Source organism: Aplysia californica, unplaced genomic scaffold, assembly GCF_000002075.1.
Source record: "Aplysia californica isolate F4 #8 unplaced genomic scaffold, AplCal3.0 scaffold00012, whole genome shotgun sequence".
NCBI lineage: Eukaryota > Metazoa > Mollusca > Gastropoda > Aplysiida > Aplysiidae > Aplysia > Aplysia californica.
In genome coordinates, this window is record NW_004797282.1 from 106,590 (window position 1) to 133,333 (window position 26,744).

General features: G+C 38.6%; 1 protein-coding gene across 3 annotated transcripts in view; it reads left to right on the plus strand.

Moving 5' to 3' along the window:
• Positions 1-513: 513 nt before the first annotated feature.
• The window catches only part of LOC101862697 (importin-13), a 34,775-nt gene continuing 8,544 nt past the window's right edge, over positions 514-26,744 (plus strand). For 2 of the 3 annotated variants that reach the window (XM_013083864.2, XM_005090038.3), the window contains exons 1-22: positions 514-608; positions 3,565-3,662; positions 4,107-4,226; positions 4,750-4,808; positions 5,045-5,153; positions 5,585-5,683; positions 7,043-7,096; positions 9,957-10,029; positions 12,858-12,988; positions 13,962-14,047; positions 14,601-14,685; positions 15,507-15,635; positions 16,191-16,271; positions 16,836-16,974; positions 17,457-17,506; positions 19,392-19,496; positions 20,288-20,435; positions 21,112-21,293; positions 21,835-21,861; positions 22,544-22,678; positions 23,327-23,470; positions 25,173-25,253. In XM_013083864.2, the coding sequence (XP_012939318.1) occupies positions 3,627-3,662; positions 4,107-4,226; positions 4,750-4,808; positions 5,045-5,153; positions 5,585-5,683; positions 7,043-7,096; positions 9,957-10,029; positions 12,858-12,988; positions 13,962-14,047; positions 14,601-14,685; positions 15,507-15,635; positions 16,191-16,271; positions 16,836-16,974; positions 17,457-17,506; positions 19,392-19,496; positions 20,288-20,435; positions 21,112-21,293; positions 21,835-21,861; positions 22,544-22,678; positions 23,327-23,470; positions 25,173-25,253 (2,073 nt within the window). In that variant the 5' untranslated portion in view covers positions 514-608; positions 3,565-3,626. Of the gene's footprint in view, positions 609-3,564; positions 3,663-4,106; positions 4,227-4,749; positions 4,809-5,044; positions 5,154-5,584; positions 5,684-7,042; positions 7,097-9,956; positions 10,030-12,857; positions 12,989-13,961; positions 14,048-14,600; positions 14,686-15,506; positions 15,636-16,190; positions 16,272-16,835; positions 16,975-17,456; positions 17,507-19,367; positions 19,497-20,287; positions 20,436-21,111; positions 21,294-21,834; positions 21,862-22,543; positions 22,679-23,326; positions 23,471-25,172; positions 25,254-26,744 lie in introns of all 3 variants that reach the window. The other variant, XM_013083860.2, reaches the window with a different exon arrangement.

Genomic DNA, 26,744 nt, shown 5'->3' on the forward strand with positions numbered 1-26,744 from the left:
CCCCGTCTCTTTATCTTAATCACCATATTGTTGCCTTTGCTCATTATCATCATTTTCGTTTCACTAGATTTTTTAAAATTATTTTTCGTTTGATTTATAAAGCTTGCCACACGACAATTTAGCCATGAATGAATAACACTTATCGCCTGAGGGCCTACATCTCTAATTGCACCGCCGACGCAGTTAACAAGATCGATATTTCGTCCTAGGAAAGAAGTGAAAAGCCAGACGTGTCGCATGGATTGATTTCTCGCACCTTGTAATGTCTCGGGATTTAGTTTGATAGAAACAAAAGTTCGTGCAGCTCACGCCTGGCGTCTCCTCGGGACTCTGGATTACGTGAAATCATTGTACAAGTCTTCTAAAAATAGCAACGCATTGTTTACATTACCCACTGTAACGAGATCGTTGGTGCTCTCCCCTGCTGAAATTCCGAATTGGTTCGGGAGTAATTCGCAAATTGGTTATATGAGTAGTGCTGAATCTGTACACTTCAGGAATGTTGATGTGAAAGACAGCGACATGGCGTACGAGGTGACCACCCTCCGAACAAACTGGGTGTGAAGTGTGAGATTTATTATGTTCTGTTCATCTGTAATCATCTGAAGGTGAGATTTAGAAGAATTCGTTAAGGCTGTCACGAATGTAGCTACTACGTTATGAATTTGCAACATTTAACTTGCTAGATCTATACGCGATGGTCCGATTTTTCTTGGCCCTCGGGTTCTCCTCAAGCCTCAAGTAAGGAACGAGAACTCCATATTCCATGGCCATGACCATGCCTATTATTATTTTCGTCTTTGGAGATGGTGGGTTTTCTTGTCCCCTGGTTTTATCAAGTGCTATTGCTGGCACCGATTATCAATCAAAAACACATAGATCTAGATGTAAAAATCTTGTGGCTTTGTCTCCAGAAGATTGTCTCTTGTGTTCATTTGATGCAGGTTTTCTACTGAAATGATCAACAATGATGGTTGAGTTTCAAGCACTCTTACTCTTGAGAGTGAGTCTTGACCTATCACAATCACTGTCATACTGTGTTCATAGATCAAATTTACTCATTTGTCCAAAGATTTTTATTCTAGTGCTTACATTTGGTCAGGTCTGGTTTAAATAGGTTCTAGAATCTAGATCTAGATCTAGATATCTAGTAGATTCAGACCTATGAGAAAAGCGCTCCAAGATCGCCCCAAAGAAAATGAATATAATATTGAAGTCTACTAGAATTTAGCAAAGGGGCCAGAGACCAGGAGAGGTTGGAGGTCAATACATCAATGACTTTTTCAAATTAGGCCTAGATCCTTATGATAATACTGAAATTGAAAGTGATTCTGACCTTTACTCATAAAAATTTTGAAAGTAGTATTTTGTACTGGTAGGCCTACACTTGATTGATTGGTACTGACTAAGCCAAGCCCTGGCCCAGGCTAAACTAATGACAAGTGAAGTAAACAGTTGATTTTAATCTAAAGAGACTAATAAATCAAACCCAGGTTGAGCTCTAGTCCTTCTTCCATTGGCATGGATCAGGACCTGATTCCAAAACTGTATCACAGTACGTCTTTATTTAGAGAATGAATGTAGACAGGTCTGAGCCTGAACAAAGTTCACAAAGCCTGTTGTATGCTGTGTATATGGTATGACTATAAGAGGTAATATATAGGCCTATTATATGGAAGTGCCTATTTGAAACGCCGCTTTGCAATTAACCCCATGCTAAATAAAGCACTGCATTGCGAAAAATAAAACACTGTGTTGCGATTAGCCATGCTAAATTAAGCGCCGCATTGCAATTAGCCCCATGCTAAATAAGATGTTGCATGTTGAATAGCCCCGTGCTAATTAAAATGCGGAAGCCCAGATCACGCATGGTTTCCGGTCAGCCAGCAAACTCAACCTATTGAACTACACGTCGCAAGTTGATGTGACGTTTTCATAATCAGACGATTGCTGAACCTTTTGAAAATTGGAGATGAATTCCCTTGTTGGGATGACTTTTTTAAAGGGATTTTGAGACGGCTTCGATCAACTTCTTTGGAGAAATAGTTCTGTGGTGGGCAACGTTTTTAGAGTTTGTAAATTAATTAATTTAACCATAGTGATTAATTAATTGTAAAAACCGACAGCAAATTGAAACACATGCGGTCTCAAAGACTGGGAAGATATGAACGAAATTTTACACACTGTATATCACAATTAGTCGATTTAAATAAACACACCTTCGCCCACTAAACGCTGGACTGACAATTGCTCAGTCTTGTGGCATATGCAGTCCGTTTAAAAAAGAAAATTGACGAACAAACAGTCTAACACTCAACTACCCTTCTTGTTCTAAATCTGGTCGAAGAACCGCGCCCAGATAGTAATTAAATTCTAATGAGTATATTAGAAAAAACCTTTTTATATTTGTCGCATAACCACGAAAATTAAACATTTTTTGGTCTTTTGGATTTCAGAAGTGCATGCAAAAAATCAGAGCAATTCACCACTTAAATGTTCTGTGTAATGAGGTCGACAAGTCCATTTCGCGTTGCCATGACAGGTCTAGATCTACCCAATATTGATCGGAATAAGACAATGTCATAAAAAAGATGGAGTCAAATCCAAGGAGTTTTATTCCAGAAACTGAGAAAACTTCCACAATTCAAGCAGTGGAGCGATGAAAAAAGGTTATTTAGAAACGATGGCCTACTGGCATTTCAAATCGCACGGGGCTAATCAGAACGCAGCGTTTTGATTAGCACAGGGCTAATCAGAGCGCGGCGTTTTGATTAGCGCGGGAGCTATTCAGAACTCGGCGTTTTGATTAGCGCGGGAGCTATTCAGAACTCGGCGTTTCTAATAGCACCAACCCTATTATATTTATTTGTAGAATATAGGTAGATTTATCCTCAATCAGCATGCATGTGTCTTTAATAATTATAAGGCATGCCTTGGTGGGTTGTATTTTTCTTATGTCAATATGAGCATGATGCTGTTTTAAGTAGACATTTACCCCCGGGGGCAGTGCTACTGACTGAAGTGTCTTTAGGCCATTCCCAAAGGGGGGACAATAACATGTCCTTATGCTCCATAGAATTGTAAATGGGCTGATTCAGCAATGTCATGCTCATAACTGTGCCTGAACTGCATACCGGGAACTACTGCTTTTTCTTTCCTAGCCCTTACTATCGTCATTTTCCTCTGCTACTCTTGTATGTTTGTCACTCTCTTTGATCCGCTATTTCCAGGGTGCCTTGATAGTCAAAGCAGACTTTGTGCTGTTGAAGCTAGAGAGGTGAACAGAGTTAAGTAAGCCTTATTCCCTGTATGGACTTCTCTGTTGACATCCACCCCTTGGCGCTCATATGACCTTATGCAGTTGCAGGTGCCATAAAAACTCTACTTTAAAGCTAAAAACTAAAAGTAGACATCTTTTATAAATTTAAAATATCTTTACGTCGTTACTGGGTTTTTTCCACAATACCTTGCACTGATACTAATCTGATATAATTTGTGACTAGGGAAAACACATCCAGGTGTTGAACTGAATATTCGAATAATGCGGTTTGGTTTTCTCAACAGGTTTGACCTTGTTGTTTTTGTAAATATTGGAAGGCCAGTCTCTTCCACGCAGCACACAAAAAATGGCAACAGAGTATACAGCCCATAATGTGGAACAGGTACCTTACATAATTTTCATTTTTGTGATTTAGATTTGCTTTCTTTTATATACATATATGGTTAAAAGCACTTTGTAATAACATGTAATAAGATTATGTTATATCTTTGTGATTAAAAACACTTGGTAAGTAAACACTAAATTGTTCCTTTTTTGGGGGGGGAGGGGGAGTGTTTTGGGAATGGAATTGAAGGGGATCGGGGTACTATTCTTTTGTTTGAAATTAATTTTTTACCTAAATTGAAATTTGCTGTCTGCAGATTAAATATATTCCAGTAAAAGTGGCCTACTATTACCATAACATTAAGATTCCAGGGTTTGGTGTTTGGGAATGATACTAAGGGGGGGGGGGGGGGTTGCTCTTTGGTTAAAGACAGACGCAATCTTGTTAAAGGTCAATGTTATCAACTTTTGTAAAGCTTTTTGAATGTTCACTGTTTTGCAGGCTGTAAAGCAGTTTTATCTGAACCCCAGTCTTCAGAGTGAAGTACACATCTGGCTGACGGGGGCTCAGATCTCTCCAGCTGCCTGGTCTTTCTGCTGGGACTTGATGGGACCGGACAAGGTGACCTATGAGTACTAGTGGATTGTTCTAATAGATTGTAAAGCACAAATAGTTTGCTGTATTATTGAGCAGAAATTTGTGCTAGACTAATGCTATCTATTATTTTTGCTTATGTCTCACAGTCCTGTTTTTGGTTCTGAAAGGCAGGCACTTGAGTTCGAAATTGGGATTTTGACTGTCTTGTCTTGACTGAGCTAGTTCTACATATTTTCTATTTTGTGAGATAATTCCAGTGTTCTTGCTGTCAATAGCATTGTCCATGCTGAGATTTCCCTACACGATTTAAAGTAAATCTAGATCAAGATGTTTCTGTTGTTTAACTTTTTCACTTTATGAGATTTTAAAAAGCCTTGATTCAGTGTAGATCTGTTGGCCTCAAATGGTTTATCACTCCTGCATCGATTAAAAAAAATAAATCTTTTTGGTGTTTTTTTGGGTGTTTTTTTTCAGTTTCTGCTTTTTTACATCTTGGCTTTTTTGTTTCCTGTAGTAGCATGATGTTGTTTGTTGTTTTTAATTTCAGGGAATAGAAGTTCAGTATTATGGAGCCAGTTGCCTGCATGTAAAAATCGTCAGATTCTGGTAAGTATAATTGGCATATATTTTAAGTGGTTAAAGATAATTTATGTGAAAAAAGTGTTGGGGGGTGTGTGTTATAAATTCTAATCCTTTTAGTCTGTTGTATGTTCGCACATCGTGTTTATTAAAATTTTGTGCCTTTTAACTCAATATTTATTCTCAATAAAAGTTTCCCATATTCAGTGTACACACTCTCATGTGAGCATTATACTAACAACAGCATCAATTGTTTTTTGCAGGCATGAAATACCTCCAGAACAGTTTGAATCACTGAAATCCAAGTTGCTTGAGACTATAGTTCACTTTGCAACTGGCCCCAAAGTCATTCTCACAAGACTGTGTGTAGGGGTAAGCTGTCAGTGTATGTGTAACTAGTGTTTGTTTTTTAACTAGAATGGTTTTGGTGTAGATCACTGAAATATGTTAAACCTCATCGGTCAGGTATACCCGTACCTTCATTTTTTCAGATGATAGTCCTGGGTTGTGAGATAAAATGAAAGTTAAAACGTAAAGTTTTTGTCATGTGCTTCCTTGTGGGTTTTCGAGAAAGATTATAGGATGTATTAGTCATGGAAATGTATGCATGACCAGTAGGTATTCTTTGAGTTTGTGTCAAATGTATCTGAACTTAAGGGTAATGATTTATATTTCTTTTATCCACAAAATCAAAATGGCAAAATGTTTGTTATGGATGATGCTGTCTGGATCAATATGTATGATTTTTGGATTGCATTGTCCAATAAAAAGGGGTATTTACACCATTTCTTTGTGTGTTTCAGTTATCTGCCTTGATACTACAGCTGTTACCCCAAAAGTGGCCTGATGCCATTCAGCATCTGATATCAACATTCCAACAAGAAGGATTTGCCTCTCTTCCAGTAAGTGTCTGGTCACAGAAAACAATTTGGTCATATTAACAGTCTTATTAATGATTATTATTAATGTATCCAATTTTTAAATTATTTTTTAAATTTGGGTGGGTATAAGGGCAGTGGGGGTGGAGATTTGAGTCACAATTGATATATCTACGCTTTTGATGTATCGGTGATGTTTCACTGTTTATGCTGGATAGGGCTGGGATTTTACAGGTAATTTGAAAGTACCCGTCGGGTACCCGACATTCCAATTATCATATGGTGTTTCTGTACTGTCTGCTTACTTGCGATTTCATTTGCATGTTTTCCCTTCAAATACTTCAAGAGGCTTGAAGTTGTAGACCCGTCAACTTTTATTATGCTTTTGCAGATGTTGCAGGAGGCCCTTTTTTCGTCTTTTATTTTCTCACAGTAATCCCAAGCGTATGACTTTCTTTGAGACATCTTGATAGAAACTGTGCTAAAATGACAAAGCCAAAGCTATTTAAACTATTTTACTTCACATAATTTTTAGAAATTTTCCGCTTCTCCGTTGGATTCCTAGAACTGCACACATGTGCTTCCATATATATATATAAAGACACTGAAATTAAAATTATAAGCCTAGCTAGCTCTACCAAAGTATCCGATTGATTCTTGGAAACTTCCTTATAACGTGCCCTAATGTGGCCTTTTTGTGGTCTGCTGGTTTCCAGGGAAAGGAGGTACGAGTATTGGTGGGCACTAGTTAATATTGGCCAATATCGAGTACTGTATCGACTTACAGAGCTCAGTATGGATAAGTACTTAGTACTTAATGAGGTTCAAATGAAGGGACGTGAATTAAGTGCATTTGCATAGCATAACGAAGGGGAGTAAAAAACCCCGGGTACCTGACACCAATACCCGGGTGGCCAGTTTTGAGCTCTTTACCCTCATGCTGGAGTTCTTGTGATGTTTGCAGTTTTGAGAACAGTTACATGAGGTTTTGAGATCCGTGGAAAATTTTGGGGAAAATATCATTGTATGTCTACTGTTTATGTGGTGTTTCTTTGAATGTATTTTTAAATGTCAAATGGATTATACATAGCTCTTAAACAGCTTACATCAATGAGGAAAAGTAGCGACATCTCTTGATTATGCTTTTCTTCATGACATGGTGAGTTTCTGACTTGTACTATCGTAACATTCTGGTAATGGCACCGAGATAGTGACCTGAAAATAAAATGATATGAGGTCTTCTCAGTATTCTTGTGCCTGTGATATTCTTTTCACTTCCCTCGGCTATTTCTAGCTTTAGTCTGGCTTTCTGTGAATTTGTTTTATTATATAAACCAAACAAATTTCTTCACGAAAATGTTCCTTATTATTTATAATTTTCAGACCGTTACAAGGTGCCAGATATTACTGGAAGTCCTGACCGTCCTGCCCGAAGAAGTAAGTCTTCTACTGTTGGCTCATGGTTTAATGCACTCGTTTTTCTGACTCACATAGACATGAGATATTTACTGATTTCTGTCTAGCAAGGCACACAGTCATTCTGTTCCATAGCAAGTAGGCACATATTATGATTTTTAAAGTGGTTGGTTGTAAGAGTGATGTTATTGCACTTTCCCGCCCAACAGTTCTCTGTGAAGCATTGTGAGTAGAACTGAAGTGTATTACCTGATCTGTTGGCCAGTGTTTCTTCACAGGTTTATAGAAGTAATAATCTACGTATAACTTGTCTTTTAGCACAAAGCTTTTCTTATTGTAGCTGAAAATTCATTGCGGGTTCATGTCTTATTTTTGTTTCATTTAGTTATTTCCAATGTTAGGTATTAGTGTTTTTGTGGTCATGGGATGTTTGTTTTTTTCTTCACTTTTTTTTTGTTGTTGTTTATGAACACTTTAGGAATTTGGGCCCTTTCAAGAAGAGAGCATTTCTTACCTGAAGATTGTAGATCTAGTAACCGCTTCTTTTTATTATGGCATAGTTTGAAAATTTGGAAAGCATTAATTTGTCAATGCAGATCATAGAATTTTATTTTATAAAGTTCATAATGACAGCCCCCTCTTGAAAGTCCGTCATTAATTGTCATGTTTTAACCCACATCCCTCTGTGAAGTCACAGTGATTTCTTCTATTCTTCTACTCACTTGTGGTCATCGTTTGTACTGGGGCTTAGACATATATACTGGTAGATACTAGAACAAAGTGTGTGTAGTAAGGTGTAAGTGTTTAATGCATGCTTCATCGCAATCTGTATGTTATACCTCAGATGTACACAAGCCACAACTTATTTCTTTTGTCTAAATCTTTCGGACTGTTTGTAGAGGGAGAAATCTTTCCCTTGTTTCCTTTCTGAGTGTATCTTTTTTAGTTAACTTTGTTCTTTGAAGTCTGGATTTTAGGCCAGTGGTAGTTTTAATATGTTGGTATGATAATTAATGTAAGTATGGTTCGTCACAAATTCCTGTATTGATATGGATCCAATTTGAGTTTGAGCTGTTGCTCTGGGCATTATGCTTCAGTTCAAAGTGTCTTTTTTCCTCTATGTTGATAGAAGTATCCTGAGTTTTTATAATTTATTTGTGCATAGTGGAGAGGTCTTGATATGTGATCGATGTTTCTTGAAGTGTTTGATCGTTAAATTTTCTTTCTTCTACTTTTTTTTTCGCTATTTGTTTGTTTGTAAAGATTCTTGGAATTGAGGCAATTTTAATGTTGGGGTTCTCAAGACAGGATTGTTAGTTTTTCTTATGGCCTTTATTGTGTTTTTTTCAGTAAGTTTCCACATCAGACTTTTTAGAGGAATCAGGTTTTGCTTGTTTCAAATTCTTGACCAACTGTTTGTGTCGTCTTTCTGATTACTTTTCGACATGTTCTAAAAATTAGTTTGATGGGATCTCATATTCATCTAGGATGTGATCATGTTTGTATATTTGAAGGATCTTTCTCGGGTAGTGCCAGAGGACTGCGTTTCACCTGCGTTCTGTCCATTGATTCTGTAGCTGCCATACAGATATTATCGTTTAGATCGTTGCTCCAAAAGTGTAATCTCTGTAACTGAAGTATGTTTGTTTTTATCCTTTGCTTTATTTGTTTTTCATTTTTCTGTATGATACTGCTTCTACCTTTCAGATGGTACGTTATATTTCTTAATGGATTCTTGAGTCCTTGGAAATCTTGTATGGAAATTCCTTTTAGGCTTTGTTGTCTATTGTTATTTTAGTCTCGCTGACTTTTTCATTTCCTTCTCATGGTCAATTTCGGTGCAGATTTTTTCATGTTGAAAGTATTTTTCAAAACAAGCTGTGGGACTATTATTCTCTGGTCCTGTTGTTGACTGAGTTTTCTAGTTGAGGAAGGGACGCCACCAGGTTTCTCCAGACGGTCTCGTGTGTGTTTTTTGGGTACTATTTGGAAAAGTATACATTTGTGAGAAGTTTATGATTCAACTTTCTCCTTGAAAGTCTTGTTGGAACATGTATAGCTGTCACAGTCCTCGCCTTGGCGTGATGAGAATTGCAATGTGTTCATATCATTTTTTAGTGCTGGTTCATGTGGTTTGTTGGCATCTGCAGGTCATGACTGCTGCAAATTTCCAGATGTTTTGTGCTTTTTTGTTTTGTGTCGCTCGATGGCAGAAGGGATCAAACAGTGAAGGCCTTGGAATGTTTTTTTGGGGGGTGGGGGGGTTGATAGAGTTTTAGAACTGATTATTGTCGCAGTATGGTGCGTTTACATTGGTACTTATCTGATACTCCTCGACCGTGGGGGCAGCAAATAGGACTTGATAACCAGCACCCTCTAACTTTCTCTGTTCTCTGGCTCATTCAGTGTGTCGTTCAGCTTTAGGCCTGTCCTTTCTTGGATGTTGTGGTCCCATCTCCTCTCTAGCAGAATAAATTGTCTCGGCAAATTGTTGTGATGGTGAAATGTGCTCATACCGGTTTGTCAGCTCTTCTTCAGTTTGGCCAAGATGTTTACATCAGGCTCTCTGGCTTGCCTGATTCTGGTTTTGTTTTTTTACTTTTTACATTGTCATCGGTGATGTGGTTAAGGAGAAATAGCCAGGGCCATGAGGATTGTCTGCCTACCAAATGTACTCACCAAGCAAACTAATTCATTCCAAGCTTGTGCCATGTGCATTGCATTTCACAGTTAACCTTTCTAGTTTAGATGTGGTAGAGTGGCTCATATTGTAATCTTTATTATTAGTCACACCATGTAATTTTATTTTTACCCCTTAGCCCTGTCAAACTGTATTTTTCCTCTGCCCTTTTTTTCTTTCTCCCACTTTTTTTTTTCATAGTTCTACAGTACCAATCTTTCTCAGCAAAGGAGGCTAGTGCTAAGGCAAGAGCTGAACAAGGGTCTTGACCATGGTAAACTTGTGAAATATTTTGTGTGACTGTATATACCTCAAATTGGAGAGAAAATAATACCTTCAAAGAGGTAGACCTGTTTCTTTAATATACTCCTTCTTTCTGTCATTCTCCTCTCATGGCGATCCCTTGCTGTTGGTTCAAGCAGTGCTTCTTGACTCAATAAACGGTTTGCCTTGCCCCTGAGAAAATGAAGTTTCCTTGATTGTGAATGTGAATGACACTCGTGAGAATACATAGGAAAAACTGCATCTTCAGCAGAACAATCAAGTCTGTGGGATGATCTTCTGGTGAGAAAGATCTACACCTAGCCTTCTGGGACGAGGGCGAAAAATCTTGGAGGGCCTGTGTGCAAGTTGTGCACATTAAAGATCCCTTGGTGGTCTAAAATCGATAAGAGTAGGCTTCAGCCGCCACCCGAGCAAAATTCAAAATTTCCTTCCAACTGAAAAAGTTTAATGTGTCCCACGCGCTCATATGACCTTATACAGTTGCGAGCGCCGTAAAACACTTACCAAGTCTGGGGGAAACAGTGTTAGGATGAATGGTATTGAAAAAAGGTGAAGAAGCACTGTATTAAGAGTGTCCTGTGTAGGTCGTCTTTCTCTCCTTCTCTGGGCTTAAGACTTTCCCCCTTTTTTTTTTCTTTTGGTAATCTGTTGGGGGGTTTTCTGTCTATCATCTTTCTTTTTCCCCAGTTCCTACAAGACGTTTATCATGTCCCAATGCTCCTCTGTATCTCTAGCACTTTGTGTCTTTTGTTGTGGCTTTCTGTTACTCCTGTCAACAATACACTGTTCTTCCTTCCTCTCTGTGAAGTTTCAGAACCCTTTTCTCTGTACGTGTGTCTGTATGCATGCAATCGAATGTGTGTGCAAGCGTAGCCTATGGGTTTCTGTCTTCCTTAACATGTTCTATGTATGTCAATGTGTATCTGGAAGACGCCTGGATGCTTATTTTGCAGTTAAAAGTAACATGGATGCTTGATAGAGAGTGCTATAAACACATTTTAGAATGCTGGAATCATACAATGGCTTGCTCATCATATTATCTTTTCAAAGTACACTTTGCATTATTCGTAAATGTGATTTTTGAATCTGGATAATGTTTGTTGTATTGTTGTGAGTTTTGCATGCCAAGGCGGCTTAAACAAACAATTGTTTTGCAGCACAGTGTGTGGTTGGGGGGGGGGAGGGGGATATGACTGTTTGCGTATTGCTTCTATATGTGTAACTGTTGGTGGGAGGGGGGGGGGGTTTGGTTCTTTTTTTATTCTTTTTTTTTTTTGTTTTTTTTTTGAGCATTTAAAATTAACCGGTGGTTGCTACACAGACATGAATTTCATGCGTCATGGATTGCCCATATTGTGAATCAAGTCTTATATATTTGGTTGGGGTTGATGAACACAAATGGAAACATCTGTGTGTTGTATCAGACCTGAAAAATCATGTGCTGTGACCAATATTATTTTATTTTGTGAGGATTTTTTTGTTCCACTAATGTCTCTTGATTAATTACTATTATTGGACTGAAGAAAATGTTATTGAAATGACATTTGTTCTCTTGCTCAAAGGGGTTTTCTAGGTCTAGAAGATATATATGTAACAAGGCATATTTGCTTTAGGTTTTTTGCAGCTGCAGCTTACTGATATAGGCCGGTTGTACTATGGCAGCTATCTTTTTAATTTATACCATGTTATTGATACAAGGAATTTTTGCAGTCTCAATAGATGGTTTATAGCTGCTTTGTGATATCATTGTCTAGATAGAGATGTGCATATGTGTATATTTTAATGTGGATGTTTACTTCTGGTGTAGCTAATTGTTTTTCCCGTAGCTGCACTGCCAATTTTTTAAATGTTCCTTTCTTCTATCTTTGCTTACCCACTGTTCTTGGCCTGGGATTATTTCTTTCTTTATTCATTCCCCTTTATTGTCATAATTCAAACCGTAAAACATGATTGAAATAGACAGGACATGCGAAAAAGTTTATGACTATAAAGAATGGGAGGAAAAGAATGAGTAACATAATGTTAGAAATACACTTGATTTCCCACAGTCAGGTCAGAGATACATTTGTAGGACGTAAAAAGTCTGTCTAGTGCACACTCGCTGTGGGTTGAGCTTTTATGTCAAAGTGTGAACCAGCAACTACTGAAGAAAATTCTTAGAAGTATTCAGTTCGTCCTTTCTAAAATGGAAAAGGAATTTTTCTGTGCGAACAGGTTGAGTTTTTTTAGGAGCACAGTTTTTTTTGTTGCTGTTGTTTTAAAAAAAAAAAATTTCAGTAATGGACAGTAGTTTTAGGTTTTGTTTTCAGTTTTCTTACAGGGTTATCGGGTTGGGTTTTTTTTTTCTTTTTTGGGGGGAAGGGAATATAGAATCCATTTTGATGGCATTTTTATCATTAGGTAAAGAGAAGCTCATGGACATGATAATTGCCATTCATTTAGAACAGGGGAAAAGCAATAAGAACAATAATAAGTTGGGACATTACAAAAGCTGGTCCTACCGCGGCATTGTCCCATTGTAAGTAACCGAGTCAGAATTTCTACAAACCCATCAACTTATCTTTCTTCTTTACTCACATAGACCCACTCTGGCTGGCCTCAGGTTAAAAAAACAAACAAATTTAATCCCGTTTCTCTTCACTTTTCAATTGTTTTCCTTTCCTGTCTATCCTTCAGTCATTTTTTGGTCCCCCTTACTCTATCTGTTAGTGCTGTCTATATTTCTCAGTGAATACACATGGAATCATTTTTGGTAGATTTTAAGTTTAAAAAATGAACCCCTGACATTTTGCTATTTTGTTCCTGACGGTGGTGCAGTGATCCCTTTGCTGCAGTCCTTGTTAACCCCAGAGTCACCCCTGGAGGTATACCAGATGGCGCTGAAAGCTTTCTCACGTTGGGTGGACTTTGGTCTGGCGATGGACCGAGCCGAGCCAATCATACACCAGGTAAAGGACACTGTGTGTATGTGTTTGTGTGTGTGTGGGGGGGGGGGGGGGGGATTGTTGGATGGATTGTGATCTAGCTATGGACAGTGACGAGCCAATCATACACTGTGTGTGTGGAGGGAGGGGGGGGGGCGCTGGGAGGATTTTGGTCTAGCTACGGACCAAGATGAGGTAATCGTACCTCAGATACAGAACACTGTGTGTGTGTGTGTGGGAGGGGGTGTTGGGTGGATTTTGGTCTAACTGCGGACCGATATGAGGTAATCATACGGACACTGTGTGTGAGTGAGTGGGGGAAATGGATGGACTTCAGTCTGTCAGTGGACCAAGCTGTACCAATCATACACCAAGTATATTGGACACTTGGGGGGGGGGGGGGGGGTAATTGACTTATTTCTATGCTACAGTGTCTGGGGATTTACACCTTTTCAGGAGTTTGCAAAGTTATTCTTATTTGGATCAGCCCACATTAATGGGGCTAATTTTGTAGAGACACATTTTTGCCTCTTGTTTCCAAAGTACCTAGTTTGATTTCAGATTCTTTTAGGTTTTGATGGCTGATCTGATCAGTGGGGGGTAGGGGTCTGGTATTTCAGACTCATACTCAGGGGCAGGTTGGATGAATAAAGTGCCTGGTCTTCGATAAGTTCCGTTTATGCTTAATGCTAATTTAGAAAACAGTAGCCAATGAGAGCCCCAAGGCAAGTAGTCCTTGAGACAATTCTATGTTGATCCATATCTAACACTGACACTCAGATAAATAAAATGTGGGTGGTTGGCGAGGGCTCTGGTGCGGTTTGCTTCTTCTTTCCTATCAAACGTCTATCGTCTTTATCTCCCCTCCTTCTTTTTTGTGTCTGTTACTCTCTTGTAACACCTCTAATCTTCGGCACTTATATGACCTTATTGTGTTGCAAGTGCTGTAAAACACTTCCTAAAACTAAGATAAATAAGAGTGGTATTTTTCTTACAGGTGTTCACTTCCCTTAGAAATCCCCAACTGTTTGACATTGCTGCTGACACACTGTCCAGTGTGTTTGCACATCCAGAGTCATATAAGTGAGTTTTTGTTTCCTTTGTTATACAGTAACGTTGTATTTCTGTTTGAGTCATGTACCAAATGTCATCGTTTTTGCTTTACCGTGCAGGTTATGAGGATTGATTTTTAAAAAAAAATGTTTTCTCTATACGTTCACATGGTTTGAAACATCTACATATGATATACATTCTTTTGTTAGGTCACAATCTAAAAATTTGTCATGTGAATGTGAACAGTTTTTGTTTTTTTCTTAAAGAACTCATTGTACAACATTTGACTTACTGGCCTTTTAATTTAAAGGTCTTAAGTTTGTTTCTCTGGATTGAAAACAACTACAACTACATAGGTATGTTCCATACAAAATCCTGCTGGATTTTTTTTTCAGAGGGGTTTTCCTAGTTGTCTACTACGCACACATAACTATTTCATGCATGCAGTAATGTAATATAGCAGGTACCGCCTCTTTGGTAACAGTACCTGTGTTAGAAAGAGGTGTTGAACCAAACCAAACCAAAAGGTAGAACACAAACTATGTGGTGTGTAATCCGGACGTCACTGTTCCCTCTGCTGCAGGTACCCTGTGACCATACAGAGGATTCTCTCCGATGTGCTTTCTCTCCATGACATGTTCTCAAAAGCATTGGCAGACGAAGATAAGGTGGGTACTTTGCTCTTCTTGTTATGAAAAAGGAGTAAACAATTTACTACGGGGGCTCTCGTGGCCTAGAGGTTAAGAGGTTCGCCTCTCATTCAAAGGTCCCAGGTTCGAATCCGGGTAGCGACGGAAACATTTTCTTCTCTAAAAAATTGTCTCCTTTCACCTCCTTTCCTACTCTCTAGCAATATTCTGTCGTCTGCTTTCGTCTCCACTTTCTGCCCCCACCCCTTCCTCTGGGCTCCTGACTCTTTCTGCCGCCTTTCCACTGCTTCTCCTTGGCTCCTTTTTACTGCTGTCTTTCAGCCACACCCCTGATCTTCTGGTAGTAAAGATCTACACCTAGCCTTATCGGACAAGGGCGAATATATTTCTGAGGTCACGTGAGCAAGTTGCGCCCGTTAAAGATCCTTTGGTGGTCCAAAATCGATAAGAGTAGGCTTCTGCCACCACTCGGGCAAAACTCAAAAGCAACGGAACATGTTAAGTGTGTCCCGCGCGCTCATATGACCTTATGCAGTTGCGAGCTACGTAAAACACTTACCAAAAAAACCCAATTCACTCTAATGAGATAAGAGGTGATGCTCTTAACATTTTTCAAGAATGAATTGATTTTTTTACCAAAAGTTATTGATGGAAAAGCCTGACCTTTGATAATATAATTTTTAAAAAATTGAAATTATATTATGTGTTAAAGTTAAATGTTGTATGTTTTTTTTGATAAAGCGAAATTGTATTTTGTGCTAATGTTAAGTATTGTTGGTTTTCTAATAGCGCAATTGTTCTATGCGTTAAAGTTAAATGTTGTTGGTTTTCCTCTGAAGGAAACGTGTGAAGGCATCTGCCGTGTGGTAGTGTCGCTGTCAGAGAACCACACGAAGCTGATCGTAGAGTCGGTGCTGGGCCCCGAGGAGGTGAAACAGAACACGATGTCTCTGCTACAGATGATCCTGGTACGCCTATGATGACTAATTCTATCGATTACGTATCTGTTGTTTTGTTATATTTAAAACTAATTTGTCTATGTTTGATAAAGTAATTGGTATTCATAAGAAAACAAATCTGAGTTTTAAGAGAAGCAAAATTAGAAAAATATTACACAGCTCACTCAATGTAGGTGCTGCTTTTATGGTCCTTCGAAAATGCTGGTATCTCTTTCCAGGCCACTGGGAGACTATGATAGGCCAATTCCATCCCTGTATTTTGATAAGGGTTGTGATTAATGTCAATGTTGCTACAATACACACTCTCTCTCTGAGAACAATATGATTTCTTCTTGCGGTTATTCTATTGCCTTAATTTGCTGGTCCTTACAGAGTTCTTCTTTGTCTTGACTCCCTCTTACTCTTTACTCTTGACTCACTGTTGTTCATGTTTTGAATTTGTAGTAGTGCAATATGTATATATTGTTATGGTTCGTGTTTCTCATCCTCTCTCTCTCTCTCTCTCACTCTCTCTCTCTTCCCCCTCCCCACCCGTTTCCTCTCCTTGCTGCCAATGGAGTGCAGACTTGCACAGGATTGCCTGGTCATTTCCCTGTAGATGAGAGCTGCAGTGATCAAACGTTCACCTTCTGGTACCTGTTACAGGTAAGAGGTTTGGGTACATTTACCATGAGAAAAACTAATTTAATGGCCATAAAAGATTTTCAGTAAAGATACAGAAAAGGAATGCACACTTTACATATCAACTTTATTCTGAATTGATTGGGGTTTGCAGATACTGGTTCTGTTTTGGGCTTTACAAGTTGACAGATGGGAGACAGAAAGTATGATGTGCTTAAATGACACACGCCCCTTACTTTAAACTATTGCTTCCCCCTTTTTTTATATTCTAGCTGTTTTGTGTAAATAAACATTTTTATTAGATTTGAAGCTGCAGTTTTAGAGTGCAAGAGAGAGATATGAAAATTGTACAGTATATGTTTCAGAGAATTTTGACATGAGTATGTTCTGAAGCCCCTTTCCTTCTCCAATTTTGGCAGTATTTTATCTTATGGAGTAGCGAGGGCAGTAAAACTCTTACTAAACAAAACAATATTTCATGATATCATAACTTGAGTTTTCACCCCTAAATGAAATACTGGTTAGTGTGGCTGAGTGGGTACTTTTGTGACTCACCCAAAAACTCGCTATGCCTCTTGCACGTTTCAGGACGAGCTGAGTATGATCTCAGAGGAGGACTTCATGCCTCTCATGGAGGTGTTCAAGCCCATCTTCTTCTCCCTCATCGAGGTGTTACTCATCAAAGCCAGGTTTCCGTCAGACTCAGACTACTCTTCCTGGTCGTTAGGTACGTTTAGTTGATGTGCTTGACACACCCCACTTACAATGGGTTCCTAATGGACACTTTTTGCATTTTACATAATATCGATGGTGTTGGGGCACATAATATGGGCCAACTCATGAATTTTCTCAGACCTGATTTTTTACTATGTTGAAAACCAGTTTATTTTAATGAATGGTGGAAAATTTTAATATATAGAAGGGCATGAAAAATTGCGAAAGAAAATTCAAGTTATAAAATGGTATCTGATAGTTCTATCTGTTTTAGCCTTTCTTAGGCTTCCTTGGACCTGGCAAACATCATCAATGTAACTCTCATGTGATCTGCTTATCTACTGTCATTCAGTCCAAGGCAGAGTAAAGCCATTATTAAACTGACTCATGATAGATCATTATCCAATAATCTTGTTTTGATTGTTTGTGTAACAGCAGCAGTTCCGATACTTTTGTTCTTTGAAGAGTTTAACAGTTTTCATTTTTCTTTTGCAGAAGAGAAAGAGCAGTTTCGCTGTTACAGACAAGACATTGGGGACACAATGGTATGTTCAGCTGTTCGTAAAGATTTCCGAAAATTTTGGTTAATTTTCTCAGTCCCATATTCAACCATCTTGTCTAGGAGTGTGGCTAACTGCTATATCACTTGGTCCAGAGATAGCTGCAGTACATGTGTAATGTTTCAAGCCTCAGATGATACGCTGGTAGGCTAGTGGTTAGGTTGTTTGGCTCGCAGTTGCAATGTCATGAGTTCAAACCCTGTCAAGGGCCTAACGTTGTGACAGGGAAAGGCACTTTACACAAATTTTGCTCATTTCACCCGCGGGGGGGGCAATGGAAGATCTTGCGCGTTTGTGCAGCTTTTTGTCTGATAGAAAAGCCACCTCTGTTTATATACATCAAATGATTTTATGGGTTTTTTGTTGTTCTTTTAACCTCTTCGCTGCCCCGCCCGTAGAATTTACGGAACTGTGACAGAGGTTGTTTTGATACACATTATAAGGGAAGTTACTGCTAAAATCTTGTAATTATTATTGGACTAACTTCCCTTTATGTTTACATCCGTTTTCCCTCCATTCGAAAGCGTCAGATACCCCCTGGGGCGGTGCTACTGACTGAAGTGTCTTTAGGCCATTCCCAAAGGGGAGGGGGGACATTAACATCTCAAGTTTTTATGCACAGTAGAATTGTAATTGTAAATGGGCTGATTCATTGATGTCATGCTCATAACTGTGCCTGAACTGTAACAGAGAATTGCTGCTTTTTCTTTCCTAATCCTTACTATCGTCATTTTTCCTCTATTTCTTTTGTATGTTTGTCACACTCTTGTGACCCGCTATTTCTGGGGTGCCTTGATAGTCGAAGCAGACTTTGTGATGTTGAAGCTAGAGAGGTGAGCAGGGTAAATCTGATTCCCTGTAAGGACTTCTCTTTTGACATCCACACGTTGGGGCTCATATGACCTTATGCAGTTGCGAGTGCCGTAAAACCTCTATTAAAACAAAAAACAAGAAAGCATCAGATTTAGATTTTAGCTCGCAGAGAAGATTAGATGTAGATCTACACATCTACCACACAAAAATGATTTACTGGCAGTAAACACAGATGAGCTTACGTGTATATATATAATATATATGAATTGTACGAGCATTGTATAATGTAGGCAAAGCCTCTTGTCACTTCCTTTTTACCTGCGAACACTTACACAACATGTATTCCCCTTTTTTGGTCTCAGTTTATCATTACCATGTGTTGTAATCTTTATGTTTGGTGGTGCTGTTTTGGCATCTTGTTACTAATTCCAACTTTTCTCCATGTAACTCAATGAAATCCCCCCAAAATTATATCAATAGAAATGTGGTTCAATGTAGAATGTACATGCACAAATTCATGAGGAAATATTCGTGAATAAAAAAATTATGGTATGTAGAGTGGGTTCACCCCTGAGCAGACTAGGTTTATTTACCTGCAACACTAAAGGGGTTAATTAGAATGGTTAAAATATAATATTGTTGTCCTTTTTCATTGGGCCATGTACCTTTCTGTGACTGCTGAAAGCGTTAAAAAGGAGTCTATACTTTACAATGACAGTGCTTTGGACTATATTTTATGCTACTCACCGTTTATTTTATTGTATAGTTGTCTCCGAATTGAACAAAGTGGATGCTTAATGTGACCCGCACACTCATATGACCTTATGCAGTTGCGAGCGCCATAATACACTTACCAAAAAAATATATATTTGTGAACAAAGTAATTGGGGGTGGGGGTAACTGAAATCAGAAAGCATCATCCCTTTGGGTGAAATATATTTTTAAAATCAGTTTACGGTCACAATCGGTCATGGAGCCTGAAGTTTTGATAAGAGACCTAAGTGTGTGTGCTACCAATGTCAATTGTAATAAGATGTACTGGTACGTTGTCATACAGATGTACTCGTACAGCATACTATGTACCGAGCTCCTGGCTCAGCTGGTCAACTGTCTCATGGCGCTGACTGAGATGAGCAAGCGGGCAACCTCGCAGGACTGGCAGGTCAGTTGTTTGTGTGTGTGTGTGGAAGGTTTGAGTTTGTGTGTGTGTGTGTGTGTGTGTGTGTCTTTTTAGCAGGGTTATCGGATCTTGGTTGTTGTTTTTTTTTCCTTTACCCATACTTTTTATTTCTTTTGCCCTCTTTCGTCTGTACTGATATAACTCTAGGTGTGTTTGTGTGTCTTTTTAGTGGGGTAATCGGGTCTTTTGGGGTTTTTTCCTATGTTTGTACTTTTATTTCTTTTACCCTTTTTAGTCTGTACTGACATAACTATAGGTGGTTGGCGGGTGCTCTGGTGTGGTTTGCTTCTTCTTTCCTATGAAACATATATCGTCCTTATCTCTCCTTCTTTTTTTGTGTGTTTGGTACTCTCTTGTAACACCTCTAATCTACTGGCGCTCATATGACCTTATGCAGTTGCAAGCGCCGTAAAACCTCTACTATAACTTTTTTAAACTAACTGATGTAAGTCCTAGGTGGAGGACCCTAAATTTGACATGCCTGATGTCAAGAGCTGGACCCTCACTTTTCTGTCAATGCTTGAAAGTTTTGCTTTTTTTTCTATCTGTTTTCGGCTCAACTCTTGACTGCTTTTATGTAACTGTCTCTTGTATATGATATTAATATATATTTGCCTTTTACCTCTGAAACTTGGTGACCCCCACCTTGTTCAAAAGCAAATATCTTGACTTCTATCCAAGATAAATTTTTACTTTTTTTTTTCATAGAAAACAATACTAACCAATGAACAAGCTGGAAGAATTAAGTCGTCTTTTCTTTTTTTCTCCTACAGGATGTGGAAGCCGTCTTGTTTGTCTTTTCCTCTGTGTCTGAGAGCGTTCCGACAGACGAGGCCACCCATATACCGAAGCTTTTCTCCGTCATCCGGGAAATTCCTTTTGTCAACTCCCAACAGATCTCCACAGCCCTCAATATGATTGGTGAGAATAACGTCAATGCAGCGACATACACACTTTGTCACTGAGCACAATATAGTGATTGCTTCTTGTGGTTATTTTCTTGCTTTTAATCTGGTCCTTGCAGAGTTCTTCTTTGTCCCTACTTGCTCCCTTTCTTTACTCGGGATGCAGTTATTCATGTTTTGAATTTGTTGTTGCTCATGAAGTTGGGTTTTTTTATGGTTAGTGTTTTTCACCCAGAACTTGAAAATTGGGGTGTTTTTTTTCTGTTTTTTTTTTTTTATATTGGCATCAATTGAATCACGTTGACTCTCTTCATTCATATGAGGAAATATTAATTTTTTAAACAGTTGTTGTTCTGTGTACTTGGATGTACACCTAGAGCTGTAAGCACATGGGAGTAGACGTTATAGAAATGATCTGCATTATTATTATTATCATCATCATTATTATTATTATTATTATTATTATAACTGAGCATAACTTCTTATTTGTGGGTGGTTGGCAGGTGCTCTGGTGTGGTTTGCTCCTTCTTTCCTATCAAACATCTATTGCTCTTATCTCTCCTTCTTTTTTGTGTTTGTTACTCTCTTGTAACACCCCTGGTCTTTGGCACTTATATCACTTAATTGTGTTGCAAGTGCCGTAGAACTTTAACTTAAAAAAACCAAAAAAACTTATTTTCCTGTATGGTCAGGGTCGTTTGCGGAGTGGATGCGGTGGCACCCGGAGACGCTGAGCAGCGTGCTGCCGCTGGTCCTGCAGGGAATCACCAACCCCGAGGTGGGCACGGCCGCCACCATCGCGCTCAAGGACATCACCAGAGAGAATCTCTCCCACCTCCGGCCATTTGCCCATCAGATATTAGTGGCCTGTCAGGTACTGGGGTGGCCCGTGGGTCAACTTTTTTTTTACTTTACGCTTATGAGCGGGTGGTTGGCGGGTGCTCTGGTGTGGATTGCTCCTTTTTTCCTATCAAACATCTATCGTCCTTTATCTCCTCCTTCTGTTTTGTGTTTGTTACTCTCTTGTAACATCTCTAATCTTGGGCACTTATATGACCTTATTGTGTTGTAAGTGCCGTAAAACTCTTACTAAAACTAAATTACGCTTATGAGTTTAAAAAATGGATAAACAATTTTACATCTCATTGTTGCATTTTTTTCCTTTTTTTTTAAACTTCTTTGTCCTGGGTGGGATTGGGGTTTTTTTTTAGTGTTGTTAGCAAAGTGCTGATTTTAAGACAGAATGTATGTGCCATTTTAGTTTTAGAGATACTTTAGAGGATTTAATATTTTTTCTGTGAGGATAAAATGTTGCTGTGCTGTTGGTTTTGTTCCTTGTGCCTGTTGTGTCAGTGCTAGTGTTGATGTACCTTATTATGGTATTTTCAGTGTTTTCTTTTTTACTTATTTTGCAGAAATCTTTCGAGGCAAACGTCCTAAAAGTAAGTACAAGCACCTTTAATGAATCTGACTCTCACCTTGTGGTTGAATGAAATTGTGAATTCAAAGTGCCAACCTCAAATATACACCCATTTTTTTAAAGTTATGCTTTTTTGTGTGTGTGTTCTACTCAAGCACTCCTTTTCACATTCCTTTTTGTCCATGATATGTGTAGACTATAATTTCTTGAGTTCTATAGTATGTTCTTAGATTATAACTCATAACATTAATGAATAATCAGATCAGATGCTACATATGTGCTGACAATAAATTGTCTCCTCTCTTTGCAGTTTTATTTTCTTAGATCTCTTTACCGTCCTGCATCTGTGGCATAGTATATATACTGCAGTATAATGACTTTACGGTGTGAATTTTGAGTGAATTAACTTGTGAATCTAAGAATAAACATGTACTTTGCTGTGAAGAAGAAAAAAAAGTGTTAGGATGAGAAAGAAATTCATCGGCCAATGGAGAGTTTATGGTGAATTTGTTACAGCTGGCTTACAAGAAAAAAACGGTGGTAATATCCATTTTTTATCATGGTCGTAAAGCGGTACTGACTTTGTAGGGATTGCTTTGGGGTTTTTGTTCTTTGGTTTGTTTTATTAATTATTTTTGGGGTTTTGTTTTGGTCCCTTTTCATAATTGTTCATTATGGACTGACCTCTCTCTCTCTCTCTGCAGTCCCGCGACCTGCTGCGGCTGATGTCCAGTGTGGGTCATGTCTTGTCAGTCATGCAGACAGAGGAGATCATGCACTATCTGGATTCCATGATCTCCCCACACATACGCCACTTGGAGGCCCTGGCCGAGATGCCTGTGAGTAGTTGTTTTGTTTTTTTGTTGCTTTGTTTAATTTTTGCTTGTTTTCAAAATTTTATAAAATGGAGTCATCTTTTGGCACACACACATGCGCACAAATGCCGACACATCCTACATCTAGCAATGTTGTCAAATGTCCCTGTGGACCAGGATTATCTGATAGAAATCTTTATGAAGTCTGCAGCTAGTGGTGTTTGTGTTTGTAGATTTGTGTTTTTTGCATGGTTTAAAGTGGGTGGTTGGAGGGCACCACTGACATGTCCTACTTCTTCACTTTCCCCCTGTTGTTTCTCTGTTTATTTTTCCTTTTCCTTGTTTAACCGTTACTTACGGGTGTATTAAACATCTGTCGTCCTGATTTAATTATTTCCTTTATTTCTTTGTATGTAACACTCTTTTAATACCTCTAATCTTCGGCACTTACATAATTTATGACACAATTGAGTTGCAAGTGCCGTAAAACTCTTACTAAAAGCAAAAGACCGGTATTGTCTCAACGTGCCTTTCTTCCTAAAACAAAATAAGTTAAGGACTTCCCTGTTGATGTGGATAAGACCGGCTCTTGTATTTTACGAAGACATGTTTACGCATTGCCACATATCGTTCATTCTTAATTTTTGTGTGTTTTTTATGCTCTCATCTCAGCCATGCCCCACAAACCGAGCCGATGTCCACACAACGGTCAACATCTTCGCCTGGCTGTTTGGCTCATTGGACACTGGTCTGGAGTGGGAAGAGAAGGAGAAGAAGAATCAGCAGCAGCATAAACAACAGGAGAACTCGGACCCTGTGAGGCTCTGACTAGTGGGCTGTTGGGATTGTGGGAGGAGTAGGGATCCAAAAGGACAGATTTTTTTTTCTCTCTCTCTCTCTTTCTCTCTCCCTTCTTATTTGTCTGTCTTTCTTTGCACTAACCCCCGTCTTTTTGTCTTTATTTCGCTCTTGCTGTCTGCATCTCTTATTATTCTCTCTCTCTCTCTATCTCTCTCTATCTCTCTCTCTCTCTCTCTCTCTCTCTCTTTCTCTCTGTGTCTGTCTCTCCGTGTCTGTCTTTCTCTCTCTCTCTCTCTCTCTCTCTCTCTCTCTCTTTCTCTCTGTGTCTGTCTCTCCGTGTCTGTCTTTCTCTCTCTCTCTCTCTCTCTCTCTCTCTCTCTCTCTCTCTCTCTCTCTCTCTCTCTCTCTCTTTCTCTCTGTGTTCTGTCTCTCCGTGTCTGTCTTTCTCTCTCTCTCTCTCTCTCTCTCTCTCTCTCTCTTTCTCTCTGTGTCTGTCTCTCCGTGTCTGTCTTTCTCTCTCTCTCTCTCTCTCTCTCTCTCTCTCTCTTTCTCTCTGTGTTGTCTCTCTGTCTCTCTCTCTCTCTCTCTCTCTCTCTCTCCTTCTCTCTCTCCCTCTCTCTCTCTCCCCATCTCTCTCCTCTCTGTCTCTCTCTCTCTCCTTCCCTCGCCCCATCTTCCTCTCCCTCCTCTCCTTCCTCCTTTCACATATGCAGGCGCACGCGTGCGTACACAGACACACACTCACACTGCAGGTGGTTGGAGGGCGCAACCAGTAATCCTATGTTTTTTTCTTTCACTCTGTTACTTCGGTCTGTCTGTATAACTTCTTTCCTGTCATGTTTTTCTGGTTTCCCACTATTCAACTTAACTCACCCAGACCTAACGCTTATATTATTGATATGCGCACGCGGCGCTCCAACCCTAACGTCAACAGTATCGGTATGGAAAATGTTGCTTTCGTGACCAAAAAACACTACCTTTGTGTGAAGCAGACTATAGCCTAATTGGAAAAGTAACCATTTTTCGTTTGAAACAGACTGTGACCAGAAGTGCAAGCCCAAATTTAGAACAAGGAAAGCTATATTCGTGAATCATGTGAGAGGATCCGAAATTTGAATGCACTTCCTTTCTTCGCTTTTTGTTTACTTTTTTACTCAGTAAATAGACCTTTTTCCATGGAGTATTGCTTAAAAACTGTGACATATTTTGCCTTCATATTATTAATATACACAAATAAAGGTTTGAATAAAATGTGTACGTAATTTGGGTAGGATACGTTAAAATTTAGGGGGGGGGGGGGGTTTCCAGTTTTTCAAGAAGTAAAAATCAGTATGGCTAACTGACAACCCGGAAGTGTAGGCCTAGTGTTGAGTGTTGAGTGAGTTAAGAGAAACAGACTCAGAGTCTGTTATGTGTAAAAAATATTTTACTTGTTTACGAAAACTACTTACTTTTTTTCCCCTCTGTTATTCTTGTCTGTTCTCGCATTTCCTTGCCTGGATCAATAACAGCACCTTTCCCCACTCCAAATATGGTTCTGTTTGGGGACTTCTTTTCTCCTTAATTGAGGATGGTCATCTTAGATACGTTTGACTACATATAATATTCAAAAGAAATTAATTTTGCATGTTTTTATACTGCTTTTCTTGCACAAAGTTCATTTTCATTCTGCTCAAAGTATTGACTCATTTTGCGCGGTTTCTTTTTCCCCCCCCAGATATATGTGATACTCCAGAAGATCTCAACAGCCGTTCAGAAAATTGCCTACGCTTGGCTGTTTGACACTGGCATTATTGAGGTGCGGAGAGAAACTAGTTTCTCTTAATTGTGTGTGTGTGTGTGTGTGTGTTTTGTCAGTGATGAATTCAATGTATTGATCATTCTGGCCGCTCTCGCAGAATCTGCCGACATTTAATGTTAACATGCTTGTATATGATTGTGTATTTTGGAAATTGTATTCTTTTAACCCCTGGCAATACTGTAAGGTTATTAGAGGTAGGATTATTTATCTGTATTGATGTAAAGCTATAGAGTTGGGAAATACATAATTTCTCTCGAGTTGAGCAAATTGTGGTAAATTTTCCTAATGAAAAATGTATGTTATTATTTAGAAATTGAATTGTTAACCCATTACACCCTAAGGGTCTGGACGGGAAGTCCATTGTTAGATCCTAAGCAAGGGGAAGGAACCCACCTCCCGTGAATACAAGCATTTAAAAAATACTAAACAAATTCCAAAATTCCTGAAAAAATAAAAGTTTAAAAGAAAAATGAATGTAGTTTAAGAAAAATATAACTTTGTGTATGCGCAGACTGTTGGAAATGTTCTAACTTTAGTTCAATCGGGGTGTCGACCTGTCACTGTCACTCTTAGCCTCGTGGTCGGGCCCTAGATGTAAATTCTAGATTTTCTACATCTGATGAATCTGAATGGCCCCGAACTCTTGCTACAATGTTTTCATCAAAATCTGAGTCATCCGATTTGTCATATTTTTGTTTTTGCTCAAATCAATCGTTATTTCCTCTTTCGAACTCAATTGTGTCGCTTTTCAACAAGTCAAGACATCTTCAAAGTGTCGGTAACGCAATTGCACTTCGACCGGCTCTTATTACTCAAACTGCTGGTCCGAAAAATTTCGTTTCAGTATAAAACGAAAGAAGAAAGAAGAAACTTTTTGCAATAACTATGCAAATCAAAATCTCAGCCCAGACAAGGCGATACTTCTTTTCTAAAGACGCTAGTTCGACACAAGCGAGTTAGGGCGGAGCGCGTAAGGAAATTCGCGGGCGAGTTGGGGTGTAATGTGAAATAAATTCATGAGATAAATTTTATAATTTCAACCAGAATATTTTTCGTTTGTTGGATAAAATATATAATTTGTATTCCTTATCTAAAATATAAATTCCTTTATCTTATGCAGAAAGAAAGAAAAGACTTAAACCATGTGTTATCTTTTGAAAAATAACAATTCCTGTATATTGATGTAGAAAAAATACAGAACATATATTATTTTTTCAAAGTTAGAAATTCCTTGTCTTGTGCAGTAAAATTGCAAAACTTATATTATAGTCACTAAGATTTAAATTCTTTTTTTACCTGGAGAAGTAAACATGCAGAAAATATATAATTGTCTCTAAGACTAAAATTCTTTTATCTGGGGGAAGTAAAAATGCAGAAAATATATCATTTCCTCTAAGAAAGAAATTCTTTTATCTTGTGAAGAAAACGTGCAGAAAATATATAATTGTCTCTAAGATTAAAATTCTTTTTATCTGGGGAAGTAAAGAT